At 33.5% G+C, this 18,842-nt stretch overlaps 2 protein-coding genes across 3 annotated transcripts; one reads left to right on the top strand and one right to left on the bottom strand.

The window, feature by feature from the left end:
* Positions 1-286: 286 nt before the first annotated feature.
* LOC134279422 (ryncolin-1-like) lies at positions 287-4,210 on the bottom strand. Its single transcript, XM_062761820.1, has 6 exons — positions 4,110-4,210; positions 3,832-3,960; positions 3,346-3,491; positions 2,807-2,906; positions 2,200-2,370; positions 287-556 (listed from the first exon to the last, which is right to left on the bottom strand). The coding sequence occupies exons 1-6, from the start codon at positions 4,195-4,197 to the stop codon at positions 306-308; spliced, it is 885 nt and encodes a 294-aa protein (XP_062617804.1). The 5' UTR covers positions 4,198-4,210; the 3' UTR covers positions 287-305.
* A 10,584-nt stretch (positions 4,211-14,794) lies between these two features.
* LOC134279421 (asparagine synthetase [glutamine-hydrolyzing]-like) lies at positions 14,795-17,676 on the top strand. 2 transcript variants are annotated; one of them, XM_062761819.1, is made up of 7 exons: positions 14,795-14,815; positions 15,848-16,147; positions 16,451-16,691; positions 16,839-17,012; positions 17,110-17,202; positions 17,289-17,416; positions 17,494-17,676. In XM_062761819.1, the coding sequence occupies exons 2-7, from the start codon at positions 15,899-15,901 to the stop codon at positions 17,659-17,661; spliced, it is 1,053 nt and encodes a 350-aa protein (XP_062617803.1). In that variant the 5' UTR covers positions 14,795-14,815; positions 15,848-15,898; the 3' UTR covers positions 17,662-17,676. The 2 variants fall into 2 exon arrangements, with proteins under 2 accessions (XP_062617803.1, XP_062617802.1); XM_062761818.1 differs by lacking the exon at positions 14,795-14,815 and adding an exon at positions 14,909-14,984.
* Positions 17,677-18,842: the final 1,166 nt, after the last annotated feature.

Genomic DNA, 18,842 nt, shown 5'->3' with positions numbered 1-18,842 from the left:
TTTAAGAACTACTTTTACTGATTTTAGAAGTGTTTTTGTAATTAAGAGACGCTGGCAAATTTTCAGTTGCTCGAATTTCCTCTATCTTTCCATGATTAATAGTAAAAGGCAATGTTTGGAATTAACGGGGGTGTATTACTTGATTCAACGGCTAGCACACACCGTAGGTTATTGTTGGGTATGGATTCTTCGGTCTTTTAATTTCCAAGAAATACCCAATTCAATACTTCTTCATTAACAAATAAACATTGAACATGTTGAACTTTAGGTAATTTATTTTCTCAAGAATTGTAAAAATTAAATTATTACTTCGGTTTAATCATCATTTTTGAAGATTTTAATGAATCCCAAGAACTCGTAGATCCCCAGTAAAGCCAAGTCATTCCTGCAGAAGATGATGTCCGTTTCTTGTAGTATATTCCATTGAGATTACAATGGTGACACGTATTGAACCACCATCCATTGCCGTAAGAAGCAGCACAATTGCTGCCCCATTTATCATTGTCATTATCCTTTGTAGAAAATTTCATTCCATTATGATAAGAAAAACTATCCTCTGTAAATAAAATAAAATAATGCATTGGTGTATTATTACTGTTATTCAAAGTACGGAAACATATTGCTCTCTGAAATGTACACAATACTAGTACTAAGTCGGGCAAACGAGATGTTTTAAGGTGTGTGAGCTATTGGTGCATACATTCGCTGTGTTTTTCTACTAAGCCAACTTTGAAATTGATTTGAATACCATTTTCGTGTACATACTCACGTAAATCATACAAACTTAAACTATCGCTTTGTAAGAAATATGCAGGCTCTCGTGCAAGTCTGTGTCATTGACACACCAATAATTTACACTAAACCTAAAAAAAATCGATTTACATTTTCAATGTTTGAAGGCACCAAAAATATGCTCAATATTTGAATTCCTTCAGTTACATTTTTACCAACGTCGTTGTAACCTCATTGTGACACCACTTTAGCGTGAGTTTCTCCGTGTACTTTTTTTACTCCTAAGTATATGTACGAAAACGGCATTCAAATCAATTTCACTGTTGACTTAGTAGAAAAAAAACAGCGAATTTAAATATTTGACAATAAACTGAAAGCAGAATTATAACCCTCATTCTTTTTTAATTTAAGAATATAGAAGAATCCATGATAAAAATATTTGTAGATTTATCTTTTATCACAGATTTTGTGGATTGTGTCTGCCTTACTTGTCACAAAAACCTTAACGTTGCATTTGCGTCGGAAGCAATATTGAACAGGAAGGGAGGCTAATTTGACGAAAGAAAATACCTTGACCAAAAGAAGAGAAAAGAATTAACGAAAACCTAGCTAACCCGGTTCCGGCGCCTATGCTGTTTGTAAAGTAGCACACAATGTTCTACTATCTTGCATTTGTAAAAGGTGGTGTGCCATACAGTAAAAAATTAAATATCTAAACTTAGCTCTAATTTTGCACACACTTAATAATTACTGACATTTAAAAACTCATGGAATATTATATTTACCGAAAATATGTAAATAATTGGCCCATGGGACAATTTGCTAATTGACAGTTATTTTATTCTTATGGTCATACGCAACGTAGTTTGAACTTTATTGGGTTCTTCCCTGGAGTTGAAGAGTTCCACTAAATGAAGGATCTGTCTGCAATATATTTTAAATGTCTATATATGGATTTGTACACCTATTCTAAAACAATTTTTGATGAAAAAAATCTGGAATTTATGTTTTGTAATTTTTGTACATTTTTCTTTGATTAATGGAATTTTTTTCAAAATTTGATATTTTTTTAAAACCCCTGGTAACGCATGCTGATTTTTGTCTAAGAACATGTAATGGTATTGTAAGTTTAGATTAGGAATATCTTGAAAAATTATCAGTAGGTAAGGTACCTTCCTTTGTCCTTAAGGGAGGGTAAATTTTAAATCAGATTGATCATTTTCAAGGTCTCGCATAAATATAAATTTCCAAGATGACCAACAGAGAAACATGGTGATGAGATTTTTTTTACAAACTCCAAAATTTCATTTCGGGATGGCGTGGGGGTGGGGGCTAGTTACCACCACTCAAGATAAAATGATTTATTTTTGCAGTCAACATTTCTAAGGAGAGATTATTTACCATCTTGCAGCGCTGTTTTCAGCATCGAAAATTTCGCAAATACAAATATCTGCAATGGATACATACTCATGCCAAATGATCCTTTGTATCCTCCAATGGTTAACTTGTACTTGTCTGATTTACTTCCGACAACAAAAGATGAGTAGTAAACAAATCCTTTCTCGCCAGTGAACCTCTGCAAATCGATTCTTAATTTCATTTTTCCTCCCGTTGTTAATGCATGGACAGCATCATTACCTTTAAATAAGAGTGACAGGTCAATTATTTTCATTTTAGTCTTAATGTCCCTATATGAATGAATTTAAAGGTAAATTTCTAGATATTTAAAGCATATTTTAGTTTATTTTATATACTTAGTTCTTTTCGAAAACTGAAAAAAAAACATTCACCTTATAATTAAATCCTCTACATTTCTATGTAATTTTAAAAAAACTTACATCTCTACGAATCTTCCATTCTATAATCTTTTCTTTGTATTTAGGACAATTATTTTATTTCATTAATTTAACCTAAAATATCTTCTTATGATAAGACATTGTTCAAGAAAAGTACTTATCCATTTATGTACGATCATAAAGTTTCAAAATATTCCAAAATACTTAGTAATGAACAGCATTATCAAAATTGTAATGAAATAGATTTTTTTATTCAAAGAAATATATAAGAAACTGACCAAACCAATATTCATGTTTAGGGTGACCGAATCCTTCAGCAAAGTTCTTCCATTTCTTACTCTGAAAATCTGTTGTTCCATCCATTCTTCTCTGTATTACCTAACATTATTGACAGAAAGACAATAAAAAGAAAGTTAATAACTAAAGGTTCTATTTGATATTAATAGGCGTACGAACTGAGAGTAATAATTTTAATAAGTTTACCACGATATATAGAATACTATGAAGAAGGATATGGAGATACAATGTTACGAACAGTATTCAATTTCAAAGTCCATAAAACAATACAAAATAGGAGCAGAGCAAACACGGACCTCCGAAACATCAGAGGTGGGATCAGTTAAACGTCCGATGACCTTTTTTCTTTGGAATTCTTTTTTTTTTTTTTTTTTTGCTTGTCAAGAATTCTTTGTAGCTGATAGTGACCCCAACTGAAAATGTTTGACCGCATGTGACGCCTAATATTTTACTCGAGTTATACACAATATTTTACTCAACTTATTACTCATATAAAAAAAAACCCATTAAATCCACTCACTGTCCATCCCCCTCCGTCTGTCGTCATGTCACAGTACACCTTTCGTTTGGTTCCACTACTAGGATAGATTGTGTACACGCCATCTCTGTTTCTTCTGTGAGGCTTCTTCTTTAAAATCTCAGAACAATCTTTAAACTTTTCAGGAACTGTCATATAAATTGATTGTATCATACAGACATTTTGTAAAAGTAATATTTCAATATAATGCAGTGTCTTGTGCCTCACATGATAAAATTTTATTTTTCAGACTTTTCGGAATATTTGTCAGGTAATTTTGAATGAAGACACAAATCGTTTCTATATTATACTCATATCATTCTATCTGTACACCCATTGAATTATTAAAACAATCTGTTGATTCTTATGCGAAACTAAAGTAAATGACAGACATAATCTATAAAGACGTGAAAAATATGACTAGAAATACTCAATGAAGATTTATTGTCCATGGAATATATTGTTTACTTTAAAAAGATTCTGACATACATTTTGAAAAGACAAGGCCTCCGAATAACTTGTATTTGGACTGAAGAGTCAGGACTATTGGACCACTAAGGGAGGCAGACATATCGGTGTGCTGCCATGGTCCGTGCTTTAGAAAAGAACCCACCTCACCTGTTGAACGAAAAAAAAAATACAAATTGAAAGAAGTGATGTATTATTATGATTTGTGAAAGTATTATGTGTTATAAGTTATGAATAAAATTGATTTCATCTTTTGATAAGGCATTTCTCTTGCAAATACATGAAAGAAAACTGCTTACTTTTAACAAAAGAATGTGGTCCTTTTATTGACAATCCAGTTATCAAGCTGTAAAATTGGGAAAACGCGAGTATCAAAAAACACAACATCCTTCTTCCTCGGAGAAGGGCATTCAAATGACGAGTTTACACATTTCTTGCGTGCTTCTAAACATTTGATACATTTACATGATGTTTACTGTCATTCAAATACACAATTATTTTGAAACATAAGATTTAACTTAAAATTTTCAATATGTGACATCCTTTCATTCTTTACTGGCATTTTTTTTTTTTAATTTATGATAATTTTTTTATATATGACACAGGAACCCAATAAATTTTTTCAACACTTTCAAAGAGTAAAATTAATTTTCAAAGGGATTTCGATACGGTTTTAAGGCTTGTTTTGTATAAATATTTATTAGTTTTTTATGGAAGGGAATTACCGCCAAAAGTCTATGTATCTTGCTTTTATTCTTATTCTGACTACTTCTTTATGTTTTGTTATTATTGTAATTATATGTCACTTTATTGTTTTCATATTCGTCTTTATTAGATTTCACTTTGACTTTTATCCTTCTTCATTTTGCCCTTACTTCTATGTTGCTTTATTCTTGTAAATTCATTTTACTTTCTTTTAAATTGATACAGTTTCTTAAATGATTATCTGATTAATTGAATTCAATCACACAAAGAATGAAATATATTCAATGAAGACGAATACAAGTTGTCAAAATTTAGTGCCGCATTATAACGCTAGGTGGCAGGGGTGTTCGCTACGAGTGTTGGTAAAACTAGGTAGGCAAATCCGGGCCGGGGTTATTCGAGATTTTTCAATTTTATGCCTTAAAACTTTATCAATTAAACTTAAATTTTCAAATGATGTTTGTTATAAGTTCAGGTATGTGCTTCGATAATGCCATTCCCTCAAGATGGTAATATTTCCCCTGGAAGACTGACTACATATTGATGCTTCCTTCGGAAGACTATATATTGAGACTTCCCCCGGGGAAGTTTCAATATATAGCTAGTCTTCTGTGGGAAATCTCGCTGCATATAGCAATTCGTCCCCCTTCATAGTTTCACTCATGGCCATTGAGCTTGGGGGATCTTTTTCCCCCCCCTGGAATTTACAAGGTTAAGAAATGTATATACTAAGCAAGAAAAAAAATTACCTTGGAACCCCCCCCCCCCCCCACGGTTAACATGAATATGTGTGAAATGGGAATGAAAAGTGAAGGAATTTTTTGTAGAAGTCATAGACTACAACCCCCACCCACCCCCAACGAAATAGGATTTTCAAGTTTGGGCGAGTTTAGGTTTTTTTTGTTTGTTTGGTTGTTTTTTTTTTGCTTGTCAAGAAATGGGATTGGGTTTTTTTTGACAGGGGTGGAGGCCCCCCCCTTAGAAAAAAACTCTTTATCCGCGCCTGCACCGGTAGAGGGGCATGGACAAGAAACATTTTCCTAAACGTAACAGACTTTTTTACTACTGGCAAAGTTCAGCGTAAGGTATTTTGCATCCCTTGCACTTTTTGTTGCAGCACTAATAGTCAATTTATATTTTAAATGTCATGTACTTAGTGAGTAATATTTGGCGACAACCCCCCCCCTCCCCTTCACCACCAAAAAAATTTTCAAGTTTTAAGATGTTTTATATATCTCCTGGCTGATGTAATTTTAATTTACAGGTAAAAAGATACGCCGTGCAAACAAACAAACTAAAGATATTTCTTTTCTTTATTGAAAAGTACTATTTCAATATAAAATATTATAGCAGAAAAGAAGACCGGGGAGTTTCTAGTATGCTTGGGGTGTAGCAACTGGTCTTTTGTTGAACATTTTCAGTAGTAAAAACGCTCCTCACTCCTTTGCAAAGCCCCGTCCCTAGAATCACACGCATGAGCAGTTACTATCTGTCGTGAATATAAAGTTTACCCTGCAGTGGAAGGTCCTGAAAAACAACTCAATTTATAAGAAGTAACTCTTTCCAGTAGAGCTCAAATTATTTAACATTTTTATGTCAATATAACTGAGAGGGATCTTTTATCCAACAAATAACTTTAACAGACCTCGTTATATTTTTTCAGGCGAGAGAACAGTGACGTAGCATCGTTTTTGAAAATTCAACCCACGATGTGAAAACTACTTGACAAGCAAAAAAAAAAACAAGGAAATTGTCCACTCTAAAATACATGCGCCAACGGGGAGGGGGAGGGGGCGGGCAAGCCCCCACTTCAGCCTTCCGCCCTATACGACCATAGTGAGACTTGAATCTTCCGCTTTTGGTGTGAATTTTATATACATGGACACGATGCATATATTGTTTAAAATGGGGAAATGATCTTATTTAAAAAAAAATGGCACGTATAGTTTCAAACGATTCAATGTAAAAGTGCACATTAAAATTTTATCGTGCACAGCAGATTATTATATTGTTCCGAGACGATTCTTATTTTTAAAAAAGAGGACATAATTAGTTTTATAGCAAACGGGTCATTTCTTGTAGACTAGTGCAGTTTACCTATGTTTACCTGCATTGTTAAAATAATTGAATTATGAAAACACTACTAAAATGCTTTTATTATTTATTCATATAGGACGGATAACTTTTATTCATACACTAAAAACTTTAGTATATAAACATTTTAACAATTATAAAAAAAAGTGGGGGGAAGGCCCTTCAATGCACATATTCAGTAAATTATCCCCATAAAGTTATGTCTTCCGAGGTAACAGAATGCATCTGGTACCTGGCCAAACCTATAACAAACATCAATTGAAAATTTAGGTTTTATCGATAAAGTATTAAGGCAGAAAATTGAAAAAATCTCGAATAATCCCGGTCCGGGTTTGCCTACCTAATTTTAACAACCCTGTCATTTAGCGTTATAATGCCGCACTAAATTTGGATTTATATGTTCTTGTATTCGTCTTCATTGAATATGCTTTATTGCTTGCGTGACTAAATCTACGTTTGTAACGGAGATAATCATAATGATTTACTTAAGAAACAGTATCATTTTAAAAGAAAGTACAATGCATTTACAAGAATAAAGCAACATTGAAGTAAGGACAAAATGAAGATTGAAAAAGGTTAAATGTGAAATGTATATAAAGACGAATATGAATACAATAAAGTGACATATTATTACAATAAGAACAAAGAATATATATAGGTAGGTAGAATAAGAATAAAAGCAAGATAAATAGACTTTTGGCGGTGGGCGTAGCTGCCTATACGCATACGCCATGGCGTGCAATTTTTACATCCAAAAAAATTACTACTCATTTTTCATAAAATGTTATTATTAAAAAAATGATTATATCGTCATATAAAAAATTAAATTTTGGATTCACTGTTAACTGTACTATGCCTGCAGGCCTAACGTTATATATGTAATACCTATAGTTAATCCGGATTTACAAACTCTTTTCATAAAAATTCCGCGCACACTTTTCATACAACTTAACACAGATTCTTTTTTCAGCGCTATAAAATTTTTAGAGTGTATATTCATATTGCTAACCATGCCGGGTAGCAAGCGCAACTGCAGAGAGGTCCTTGCAGCGTTTTGCGGCGATGAAAAGGTCCGTCCGTTCCACTAGAGAAATGACAGATTGTCATCTTTGGACTTCTTTTATATTCACAGAGATTTTAAAATTGATATAGAAAAAGCAATGGAACAATTTGTTAATGCTAAATCCAGAAAATATGGATTTTGGAGAATTTTATAAAATTTAAACGTTTAAAACACGAAACTTGACGCCGCACGTTTTGGGGAAATTAAATTTGCTGGATTGAAATTGTTTTGTTTTATTTTCATTAAAAAATTAGACAAAAAATGGAACTAAAAATACCTTTTTAAAGTAATCACAAAAATTCTTTCAATGCACTTGATTTTATATAAAAATAAAAACATAAATATTTTTTTAAATATCAATAGAATCCTATTATTTTTTGGTGTCATAAATCAAAATGTGCGAAGTTGTTACTTCATAGTCGTTGCATACGTTATATATTTAAAAATACTCGTAAATTTTGTTCAGTCTAAACGTGAAAACCCAGGAGCTTCCGTATTAGTCCCCAAATTTTAAAGATCTGGTTAGGGTTAGGGTTAGCCCTAACCCTAACCCGAAATAACCCGTAAAACTTGGTGTGGAATCCTAAGGCGACCCCGGACCCCCTGCCTATTTTTGGCGTGCACATCATTTTCGTCTAGCTACGAGTTGTAAATAGCGAGTTTCCCTAGAACTGACAGTGCAGATACAGATGAAGCAGGCGCATTAGGACCAGCAATAGAGTATTCTTTCCGACAGTAGTGGAGACAGAAAAATTCAACTTCCCTTCATGTCAGCATCCAGTGTGCGAAAGGTGCGGAAACGTGCATTCTAACGTTTCATGTTTTGCATTTAACCAGAAGTGCTACAAATGTCACAGAATTGGACATTTTTCTAGAATGTGCTTCACAAGGATTAAAGAATTAAAACCTAAAAGTGATAATAAAGGACCGGTTGCTATCAAGAAAAAGACACGGGACATAAAACGACTATGCAAGTATCTGGAAAATAAACGAATTTTGCGAGAATTGCCTTTCAGCTCTCTTCGAGACAACCAATTCCGTTCTTTGTGTGATAAATCAGGTACCCTACGAACTGAGCTAAAAAAGCTTAAAAATCAACTACCTACGTCTAATCATGGTCTAATGAAGAGAGAGAAAAAAGTATGGTAGTTCAATTAATAGGAAATTACAAAACGAAAATGCGAACCTAAAAAGCAGTTAGAACAACAATCAAACAACTCAAATATCTATCTTAAGAAAATTCAAAAATTACAAGAAGGCGCTCAAGGTGACAGAGTCATTATGGAATTAATGCAACGGAGACTACAAGAAATTGGCCGTGAACATTAAATCAGTATGTCATGAAAATTCAGGCAGACGCCGAAAAGACTTCTCATCAGTTAAGGGTCCAAAACAACGTGTTCGGGCCCTCGAAGAATTACAGAATCAAAAAGATCATTTAGAATCCTTGTTAGACAATCAACGCCGTTGTCAGTCTCGGAGATGTCAAGGATCTGGAAGACCAAAAGAGGCCGGTCTTAATAAAAAAATTCAAAACACGAGGACGTGTTTTACGCGAAGACGGAGCATGTGTTACGGTGTAAAATACGTTTTCGGACTTATTATAAAATGTTTTGTAAATTAAGTTTTCGGACTTTTTGTAAATTTTTGTCAAAAATTTTCTTATATTTCGGCAAATGTGATAAATTATATGGGTCAATATAAAAAAAAGCAGCTAAATGGTTCATGAGAAAATTGGAAATACAATTAAATATTTCCGTTTCTTTTTTGTATCTAAATTGATAAAGCTGCACAATATTTTGGGAAAACAACATTTAGCAAACAGTAGGAAGGCCATTTTTTTCAGAATGTTCTCGTAAATATTATCAAACGGTGTTTTTCTGTCATTGGTATTACCTTATAAAATTTTGTTGTATAGAATCAAGTGAAAAACCTATGAATGCAAGCTATGATAAACATTTACTAGTATTACTCAAGTTTACTGATAAGTCCAAAAGTTTCATTGTCCAGTGATGAAAATTAAGTTTTCAATCATATTTGTACATTGCCGTGAGACAAAAATAAAAAGACACACGCTATACTATGCTGTAAATGTGGTGCCATGTGTGTATAAATCAAAATAAAATAGTTTATGATTTTTTTCAATGAGTAAAATTAGGTAATATAAAGTTATCTCTTACATTTAAACTTATTAAAAGGGAAAAATAACACCTTTTAGGTTGGTTACTCCACTGACTCAACTGTAACACCAATGATCGAAATCAGTAATACCAATGACTTAGCACTTAAAAACTAGCAATTTAACATAATACAACATGAAATTTTATGTGAAAGACAGAATACACTGCATGACTAACATACAGAAATGAAATAAGTTTCTGGGATTTCATACTTAAAATGATCTTATAACAAAAAAGAAATCTGGTAACACCAGTGACTGAGACATCCCATTGTGATCATAGCATAATACAGATTTAATCATTTAAAGCTACAAAAAAAATGAGGTGTACTGTCATTTACATTTAAAGAATACGTGATAAAATTATGTAGATATGTAGATAACTTTAAAAAAAATATAAAGGAGAAAACCCCCTTCAGAAGGGAAAATATATTTTCTGAGCATTAAAAAAATGTTTGTCATTGGTGTTACATCTATATATGATCTGAAGTTGTCATTGGGATTACCATATATTTGAAACGTCTGTAAGTGGGGGAAAAATATCTATTGGAAAATAAATAAAAATACTTTCAAACACCATAAATTAGGTTTGCAAAGTAGAATACAAATAAATAACTTTTCTAAATAAGAACAATATATTTTGCCTCCAAAAGTACTTGTTTTGCCAAAGGTGTAACCATTCCTGTCATTGGTGTTAAACTCTGGGAAGTAATGCCAATGACAGTAACACCAATGATGTATTAGTCATAAAATGATCTGGTATATTTACCCTGGATAAAGTAAAAGTTTTGTCCACATTGCTATCAATTCAACTAAAGAACATCTTACGTAAATGAGTTCAATGAATATCTAAAATTGTTTTGAAATAACGATGGAAACACCACTGACAAAAAAAGTCTGTACTAGTGTACTTTTTTACTTCTGAAGTCCATCAATATGTTCTGATCATGAATATCAAAGAACTTTTTCTGTTGTTACTTTGGTTAGAAGTGATGTAATATGACTTAGGACTGTTTATATTCCTAATTGTAAACTTTATGTAAAATTGTAAATTCTCTTTTTCAAATGCATTGGAATATTGCATTACAAAGAACTATCATCGTCGGAAACCCACGAGTTGAAATATCGTCTTTACTTATCACCTGGTGATAAGTAAAGATGAGATCATCTTTGGGTATTCGGTACGTGGTCAAACTATATGATATAAAAAAAATCATCTGACTTTGGCCTAAAACGTCAGAATGAAGTGATTATTTTGATTATTTAAAGAATACGCACAAATCGTCCCAAAAAAAAATGCATGTATATTTATTGAATCGAGAATTTCAGCCAATGTGTATACATGTTTCCTGTAACTTTCCGCTAACTATAAATCTTATTCTTTTAAAATTAGCTGGGTTTTCTCATATATGAAGTTAATAATGTACGAACGTTAAAGATGCAGGATTCTTATTTTATTTCTTCAATTTACAATATTAAATTTCTAATTTTAGATTATTTACATCAAATTGATTTTTAAGGTAAATTAGTACATTATGAGATATTTTGTTGATAAACACAGATAAAAATCTTTTTTAACGGTTTACATATTTTTGAAATTTCTGTCAGATGGAACGTTAAATAGTTCCCTATGTTAAGGTATTTTGCATGCAACAGATATAAATTTCCAGCCGACAATGTCTGAAATCTTGCCGACTCGGCGTTAAGCAATAATCAATCAATGATATGTATACTGTTCAACATGATATTCTATTTACTTATTTATTCTCTACATTATGGATAATAGAAATTTGATGAAAAGACGATTGGGTTTTTATTAGGAGGGGGGGGGGGGTTGATAATGAAAGGCACAGAGTGGTTAATTTTTTGTCGAGCTATTCGTCCAATTACAACCAAGCGAGAGTGATAAGGAGGAAAAGAGGTTATATATGAACGAACTACCGGGTATTTGAAAGTGAATGTAGCTGCAGTAGAAACGGTTTTAGGAAAATAATCCTAATAAAATGAGCTAACTTTGAGACACAAGGCTAGTATCACAGCATGTTTGATTTCTCATAGTCGCTACAGGTGTATGTAAAAATGGATGTGATTTTTTTTTAAATTTCACTTAAGAATAATTATTGTAGCATGATTTTAGTTGTGATTTTACTGGCTGCATGGTTCATGAATTTTTTTAAGAAACGAGGCATTTCTGAGAGCGACCCCCTGTAAATTTGGACTCGCACTGGTTCCCTTTTCCTTTACATGGTGATTACGCAAAATCAAACATATTGTGTTAACTAACTTGCATGCTTTGAGGATACAGGCTTTATCAAACTTAAAAGCAGCATACATGTACATCTATATTTTGTTGATTGAAAGTTCAGTTGTTCATAGAGACGAATCTGTCGGTACGAAAGACAGAAAAGTAGAAATCAAAGATCTTTTTGGGGATTGAGTAGTCGGTTTTTAAAGAATTTAAAATACAGTTAACACAGTTTTGGGAATTGCACATCATGATCATCTATTTTTTTATAATTGACTTTTCAAGCATTTTAACTTAGACACGATAACCACTTGGACTGCTACGCGATGACAGGTGCCCCTACCGAACAACTGAGAATAAACCATGACGTCACAATTGAATCGTGAAAAATCAACCATACTATCAGAGTTAATTTTGCAAAGCATACCAGTTTCAAAATGTTATAACTTTGTTATAAATGAAGATATTTTCGATTCTGTTTCAGCTCTCCGTGATTTTACATGGACCATGAAAATACACGTAAATCTCAAATTCGATAAATTTTGCCATAAGGTCGATTTCTATCCGACGAGGCTCATTATATAAACTTTTCTGGCCAAATTCTACTGTGCCTAATGGGGTTTCAAGGTATGTTAACATAGGGGGTTTCAACTCAAAGACCTTTTCTATGTATTAATCTTGGGATTTGGATTCCTGGTTCATTCACCACGAAGAAAAAGTGAATGGCCATATGGAAGGCAAAAGATTTGTTTTTCACCGATGTGCAAAGACTTTTAGGCAACTGAAATTCATATTTTTTTATATCGTCGGTGCTATAACAGTGCCAAAAATCCAAAAATAAGAATCCAATGCTTACATTTACATTCTCTAATTTTCTCTCTGTATGATTGTAAATTACTAAATTTAGCGCATGTCAGACCTGATGTACATGTAAGAGCCGTTTGTGACATTAATTGTTAAATGGGGGAGGGGGGGGGTTGATTGATTGTACTGTTTAACGTCCCTCTCCAGAATATATTTCACTGATATGGAGACGTCACCATTGCCGGTGAAGGGCTGCAAATTAATTAGGCCTATGCTCGACACTTACGGCCTTTGAGCAGAGGGAGGGATCTTTATCGTGCCACACCTGCTGTGACACGGGGCCTCGGTTTATACGGTCTCATCCGAAGGACCGCCCCATTTAGTCGCCTTTTACGACAAGCAAGGGGGTACTGAGAACCTATTCTAACCCGGATCCCCACGGGGCCGGGGGGGGGGGGGGTGACATACAAATGTTATATTTTTATGTTAAATTATTCCATTGAATTTAATTAAATTGAGTTAAAACAATGCGCATTTTAACATTCCAAGAATATTGAAAAGGTATATGATTTCTACTATGTATTCTATTGGTTTGGTGTGTTTGATAGGATATTGAATGCAATTATATAAGAATTCCAATGGAATTAAAAAATGCACTAAATTGGAAGGTAATACATTCTTACAACCCGTGCGCATGTCATTTGATTAGCAAAGAATTTTCCAAACGCAAAAAATCACCGCTTCGGAGTATATATACGTTACTTAACCGAAACCCCGCATGTGCCCCTATTCACGGTGAAACGGCGTCAAAACGCCGAGTGGAAAAGTTGACTTACACCATGAAATGGTGCTTATCCCGGGCAGAGAGCACAATTTAAAAAAAAAAAATGAGTAGATTTGAAAATTCAATTCCAGTGTTTTTAAAATATTGCAGCACTTGAATAAAAAAAAATTTATGTCTCATTTTCCATAAAAACGGTACGATATTTTTCCGATGTAATTTAAGAAACAGATTTTTAATTTTTTAGCCAATCAAAATTTCGGGATTTAAAATTCTCGAACTGGACATAAAACTACATACTTTCAACCAATCAATTCTTTAAGAAGAAAATGAGTGGATTAACCACGTCAGAGAAGAAGGTGATTTACGCTTTATCATTGTGCATGTATAATCAATTCGCTGCATTTCATTTCCGCAAATCTGCATAACATTTCTAATATTTTTTAAAGTTTAATTTCCGACATTCATTTCTTTTCATTTCGGAATTGTATGTTACGTTAACCAAGTAGATGGAAATGGAATTTTAAAAGAATTTATTTCAAAGCTATTTTCAAAATATTAATAAAACATATTAAAGTTCTGCACATAGAAATCTGTACATCTTGCACTAAGTATACTTATAAGAGTTCAATGAGCAATTTTTTCAAAATCACATTTTTATTCATTGCGAAAGATAATCGCGCGGAAACGAAAGTGTTACAGACAGATAGACAGAAATACAGACGGACAGACAGACAGACCCAAATTAATATTCCCCACTTTCAGTGAAAGCGGGGGACAATAATACCTGAAGTAAGCAACAACAAAAGCGGCGGCGTAAATCGAAGGTTTTTACAACGCCTGTATTTGTATATTTGCTATTTAGATTACAGGCTCAATTGTATTGTTGTTGTAGGGAGGAGGGGGGGGGGAGCATAGAACAGAGGCAATGTCCTAAAAACTAAAGCGTGAAAAATAATCTGATTTTGGTTATACACGTACAACATACGGATACGTTTTAATAAACTATCATGAATGCTTTTGTGAGAATCTAAATTTTTTCTTCTTTAATGAAAATTCTAGTCCTCCATAGATTTTAGTTTGATTAATGCGACCAACTTGTTCACTGGTGCGACTCGAGCTTTTAAAACTGAGGTTGTATAACTAAACATCATGGAAAACGATTCTATATATAAACAGAACCATGTTTTTACCACGCTGTGAAAGCATGATTCCTGCTACCATTGTATATATATCTGTAATGTTGCATCATTATCCTGTGTTAACATTCTCTATATCCTATACAGGATCACACTTCCCTAGTGTAAGTACTACAAACTCTAATTATAATTCTTCGCTTGCATTTATTTTTTTAAAAGTATTTAAACCCTTGACATAAACTTCTCTTGATTTTTGTAAACAAATTTCTTCTGAAATATTGCAATATTCTCTCGCAGATGACTTTTTAAAAATAGGTGTTTTTAAAGACATTTTTATAAGATTCCCTTTGTCGAGAGCTTTAAACTTTGTAAATACAACTAGGTGCTATTTGCTATACACATTTACAGGTATTTCAAAGAAATCTCTTTATATAACATTATAAAATAATTATTTCAGAAATACTATAAAAATATTTTTAAAATGGCTTTCTATTAGGAATAAATCATATTATTAGTATCTGAAATTAGCTGTATGAATTATCATCATATCATTTCAAGGCCGTAAGCAAAAGTTACCGGGTTCAAGTCCTATAAAAAAGCTTTAAATATATTTAATGAACAAGCATTTTTAAGACATAATTAACTCTCAGTCTCTTTTCATAACCACAACAATAATATCGTAACTCGATGAATTGTGAGAAAAAATGCAGCCTTGAAAACAATTATCAGAGACTTAACAGAGTGGGAAAACTTTAACAGTGCACTATTCAATATTTTAGCTATGTAGGCCAACTCATTAGTATTTTAGTATTTCAAGAATGGTGCAAATGACACAAGGATAGTTTTTTTCCCCAACACTTGATTATGATGTCCGTCTTCGCGTCCTGTAGTATATCTGTAAGACATCAAATGTAATTTAATGATAAAGGTATTCAAAGATCAATTCCTGAAAATGCTGCAGTTTATTTGAAGCTATTGCAGACAAAGGAACAAACATACTTTGTTCAATTCTGTTTTCAATAACCAGGTTCTTGCAAAAGGATACCAACAAAAGAAGAAGCATTAAGCGGCATCAGACATGTGCGGGATATGGGCTATATTCGGAAGCGATGATGATGTTGCCATCCAATGTAACGCTGCACATAAGATTACCCACAGAGGGCCGGATGCCTTCCGACTGGAAACGATCCATCACTTCCCAAACTGTGCCCTCGGCTTCCACCGGTTATCCATCGTTGACGATTTAGCGGGAATGCAACCCATGAGAGTTTTTAAGTATCCACACATCTGGTTGATGTACAATGGAGAGATTTATAACCATAAACTTGTAAGTGTACAAGTTCTCTAGATGAAATAAATGGTATATTTTGAGAGAATTTAAGTCAGTCATTTTAATATCTTACATTGATAAGCCAATCTATTAAAAACAATCTCAGGGTTTTTTTCTTTTTCAAAGAGCAACAGTTAGAGGTCTATTTAATTATAATATGAAACTACTAGCACCCCCCCCCCCCCCCCAAAAAAAATAAAATTAAGAACTTTCAAATTCATATTGACAATCATTCTTGTTTCAAGATTCAGTTAACCCGATTTTACCAAAATACTGATTCTATCATAACCTTTAATAAAGCTGGAGGAGCAGTTTAACTTTGACACCTCTACTGAGTGTGACGGGGAGGTTATTATTCACCTGTACGCTCATGGAGGCGCTGAGTATGCCGCGAAACATTTGGACGGCGTGTTCGCCTTCATCATCTTAGACACAGCAGAACGCAAGCTATACGTAGGTCGGGACACATTTGGCGTTAGACCATTGTTCAAAGCTTATATAGAAGATAAGAAATTCCTCGCCATCTGCTCAGAAGCAAAAGGTAACTGTATACAGAATCAAAAGTACAGAGCATATTAAATGAAGTAGTTTCGAGAATAAGAATCATATATGTGGTAAATATCCACAGCTTCTTGTAAATTGTTTAGAATGCTTAGATTTTCGGGCTAAATAGTTATTTTTTTCGCAGGTCTGATGCCCTTAAAGCAGGTGTCCGATAGCGGTGTAGAGATAACACCTTTCCCTCCTGGTCATGTGGAAGCATATAGCCTCGATTTGAATGGAAGGGCTACATATATAAACACTACACGTTTCAATAAAATTGGAGAATGTCCAGCATATAAAACAATAGTTAATCCTATAGGTTTGTAATTATGCAAAAAAACAATAATGAATATTGTGTTGGCATATACGTATGTAACTTGATGCAGTGAATTTCAATTGAGATGAATTTAACGTAGATGATGACATTCTCGCTAGCATACGAGACCTGCTGGAGGCTGCAGTACAGAAGAGGACTATGGCAGAAAGGCGGATCGGCTGCTTGTTGTCCGGTAATCACCAAGTACATACTAGTAAAAATTCACTCTACGTCTTTTTCTGTGTGTGGATACCGAATTTTTATCTTTCCTACTTGTAGGTGGTCTTGATTCTAGTTTAGTTTCTGCTTTATTTGCAAGAAAAGCCAAAGAGCTTGGAATTAAGTATCCCATACAAACATTTTCTATCGGTATGGAAGGGAGCCCAGATTTGTTAGCGGCAAGGAAGGTACTTGTATGAATTACACTATGACATTATCAAGTTAAAATGTAATGTCTGTTATAATAATGGCGTTGTTTACACAGGTTGCTAACCACATAGGGACTGAGCACCACGAGATTGTATTTACTCCAGATGAGGGCATTGAGTGTCTGGAATCAGTCATATTTCACCTGGAGAGTTATGACATTACAACAGTCAGAGCATCTGTTGGTATGTCATTTTACTCTCAGATTTATTATAGAAAAACTTGAAGTTGAAAGGTATTGTTTGTGTTTGTTAACTTCTCCTCACCTTCGAAAATTTTCACGCATATCGAGGCGCATCACTTGTGGATTGGTGGCAGCAAATTCAGACTGCGTAGGACTGCATTTGTCAAACCGGCGTACGACATATTAGTATGTGCCGCTTAACTCTTGGAAAACTCGTTACTTCATTTGACCGGGGAACGTAACCCGGTGTAACGTAGAATTTTGACCGGGGTTGAAAACAACCTTGGGGGATCAGGATTCAACGATAAAATTAGATTGATCCCAAAGATGCTGAATTAGATCCTACGGTCCGTTGAGGCGCGTCGTGGAATTTTGATTATGAAACTGGATCTAAATTCAACAACATTAAAACACTTACTGTATTAATGAATTGATTATGAAACTGGATCTAAATTCAACAACATCAAAACACATACTGTATTAATGAATTGATATTTAAAGCTATGTTTTTTTTTTCTCTCGATATATTTACATTTAATTCAGTTTAATTCTTTAGATCTTCAACTTCAAGTGAACAGTCAGTACAAACGACAAAACATTAATTTTAAAAACAATTCAAAGAGGAAGGTCTAGCATTTTCTTAAGAACTTTTATGCAAATTATTTCTTTGTAGTGAATGTTTCGCGAATAATCGCAGTGATTTGTATAATATAATTTATATTAAATAATAGTTCACGACTTTTGGTCTTGCACTTTTTGACAACGTCGAAAAATACGTATATATCCTGTTTAATATTCGACTTAATGACCAGGCATAAAAAAATCGATATTTTGCCATACAATTTTTAATGATATAACAAAATAATATGCCAGAATAAAAAGGAAAAGGTATAACAAATCATTTATTGTCTGTGTTCTCGGGGAAAATATGTTTTGTCTACCCTCAAACCAAACTGTTTGGTTCTTGGATCCGACCTATTACATGTTGCCCTCGAACACCGTCAATAAGTGTATTTTGTTTTACGGTACCTTTGAAATTTGTGTCCTATATAAATCTGTGTTCGAGGGCAATATGTGTTTTGTCGGACCCAAGAATCAATTTGCCTGAGGCTGTTAGACCATATGGCTGACGCAATTCGATGCAAGACGATCTGTTACAATATATATACTCGGTACTCAGGGCCATGAAGCAGTCATTCTTTTTTTCGTGCCAGCATGTACTG

This window comes from Saccostrea cucullata, unplaced genomic scaffold (assembly GCF_032062105.1).
Source record: "Saccostrea cucullata isolate Sc308-1 unplaced genomic scaffold, CSIRO_AGI_Scuc_v1 ctg5793, whole genome shotgun sequence".
In the NCBI taxonomy this organism is placed as follows: Eukaryota; Metazoa; Mollusca; class Bivalvia; order Ostreida; family Ostreidae; genus Saccostrea; species Saccostrea cuccullata.
The sequence above is the reverse complement of the archived record's forward strand: the minus strand, read 5'-3'. Positions and strand labels throughout refer to the sequence as shown.

Coding starts and splice junctions, on each gene's coding strand:
- LOC134279422 (XM_062761820.1), bottom strand. CDS start 4,197: ATGTTGTGTTTTTTGATACTCGCGTTTTCCCAATTTTACAGCTTGATA. Junction 2,371..2,806: donor TAAACATGAATATTGGTTTG/GTCAGTTTCTTA, acceptor TCTTATTTAAAG/GTAATGATGCTGTCCATGCA. Junction 557..2,199: donor CAAAGGATCATTTGGCATGA/GTATGTATCCAT, acceptor TTTTATTTACAG/AGGATAGTTTTTCTTATCAT.
- LOC134279421 (XM_062761819.1), top strand. CDS start 15,899: ATGTGCGGGATATGGGCTATATTCGGAAGCGATGATGATGTTGCCATC. Junction 16,692..16,838: donor CATCTGCTCAGAAGCAAAAG/GTAACTGTATAC, acceptor TTTTTTTCGCAG/GTCTGATGCCCTTAAAGCAG. Junction 17,013..17,109: donor AACAATAGTTAATCCTATAG/GTTTGTAATTAT, acceptor AATTTAACGTAG/ATGATGACATTCTCGCTAGC.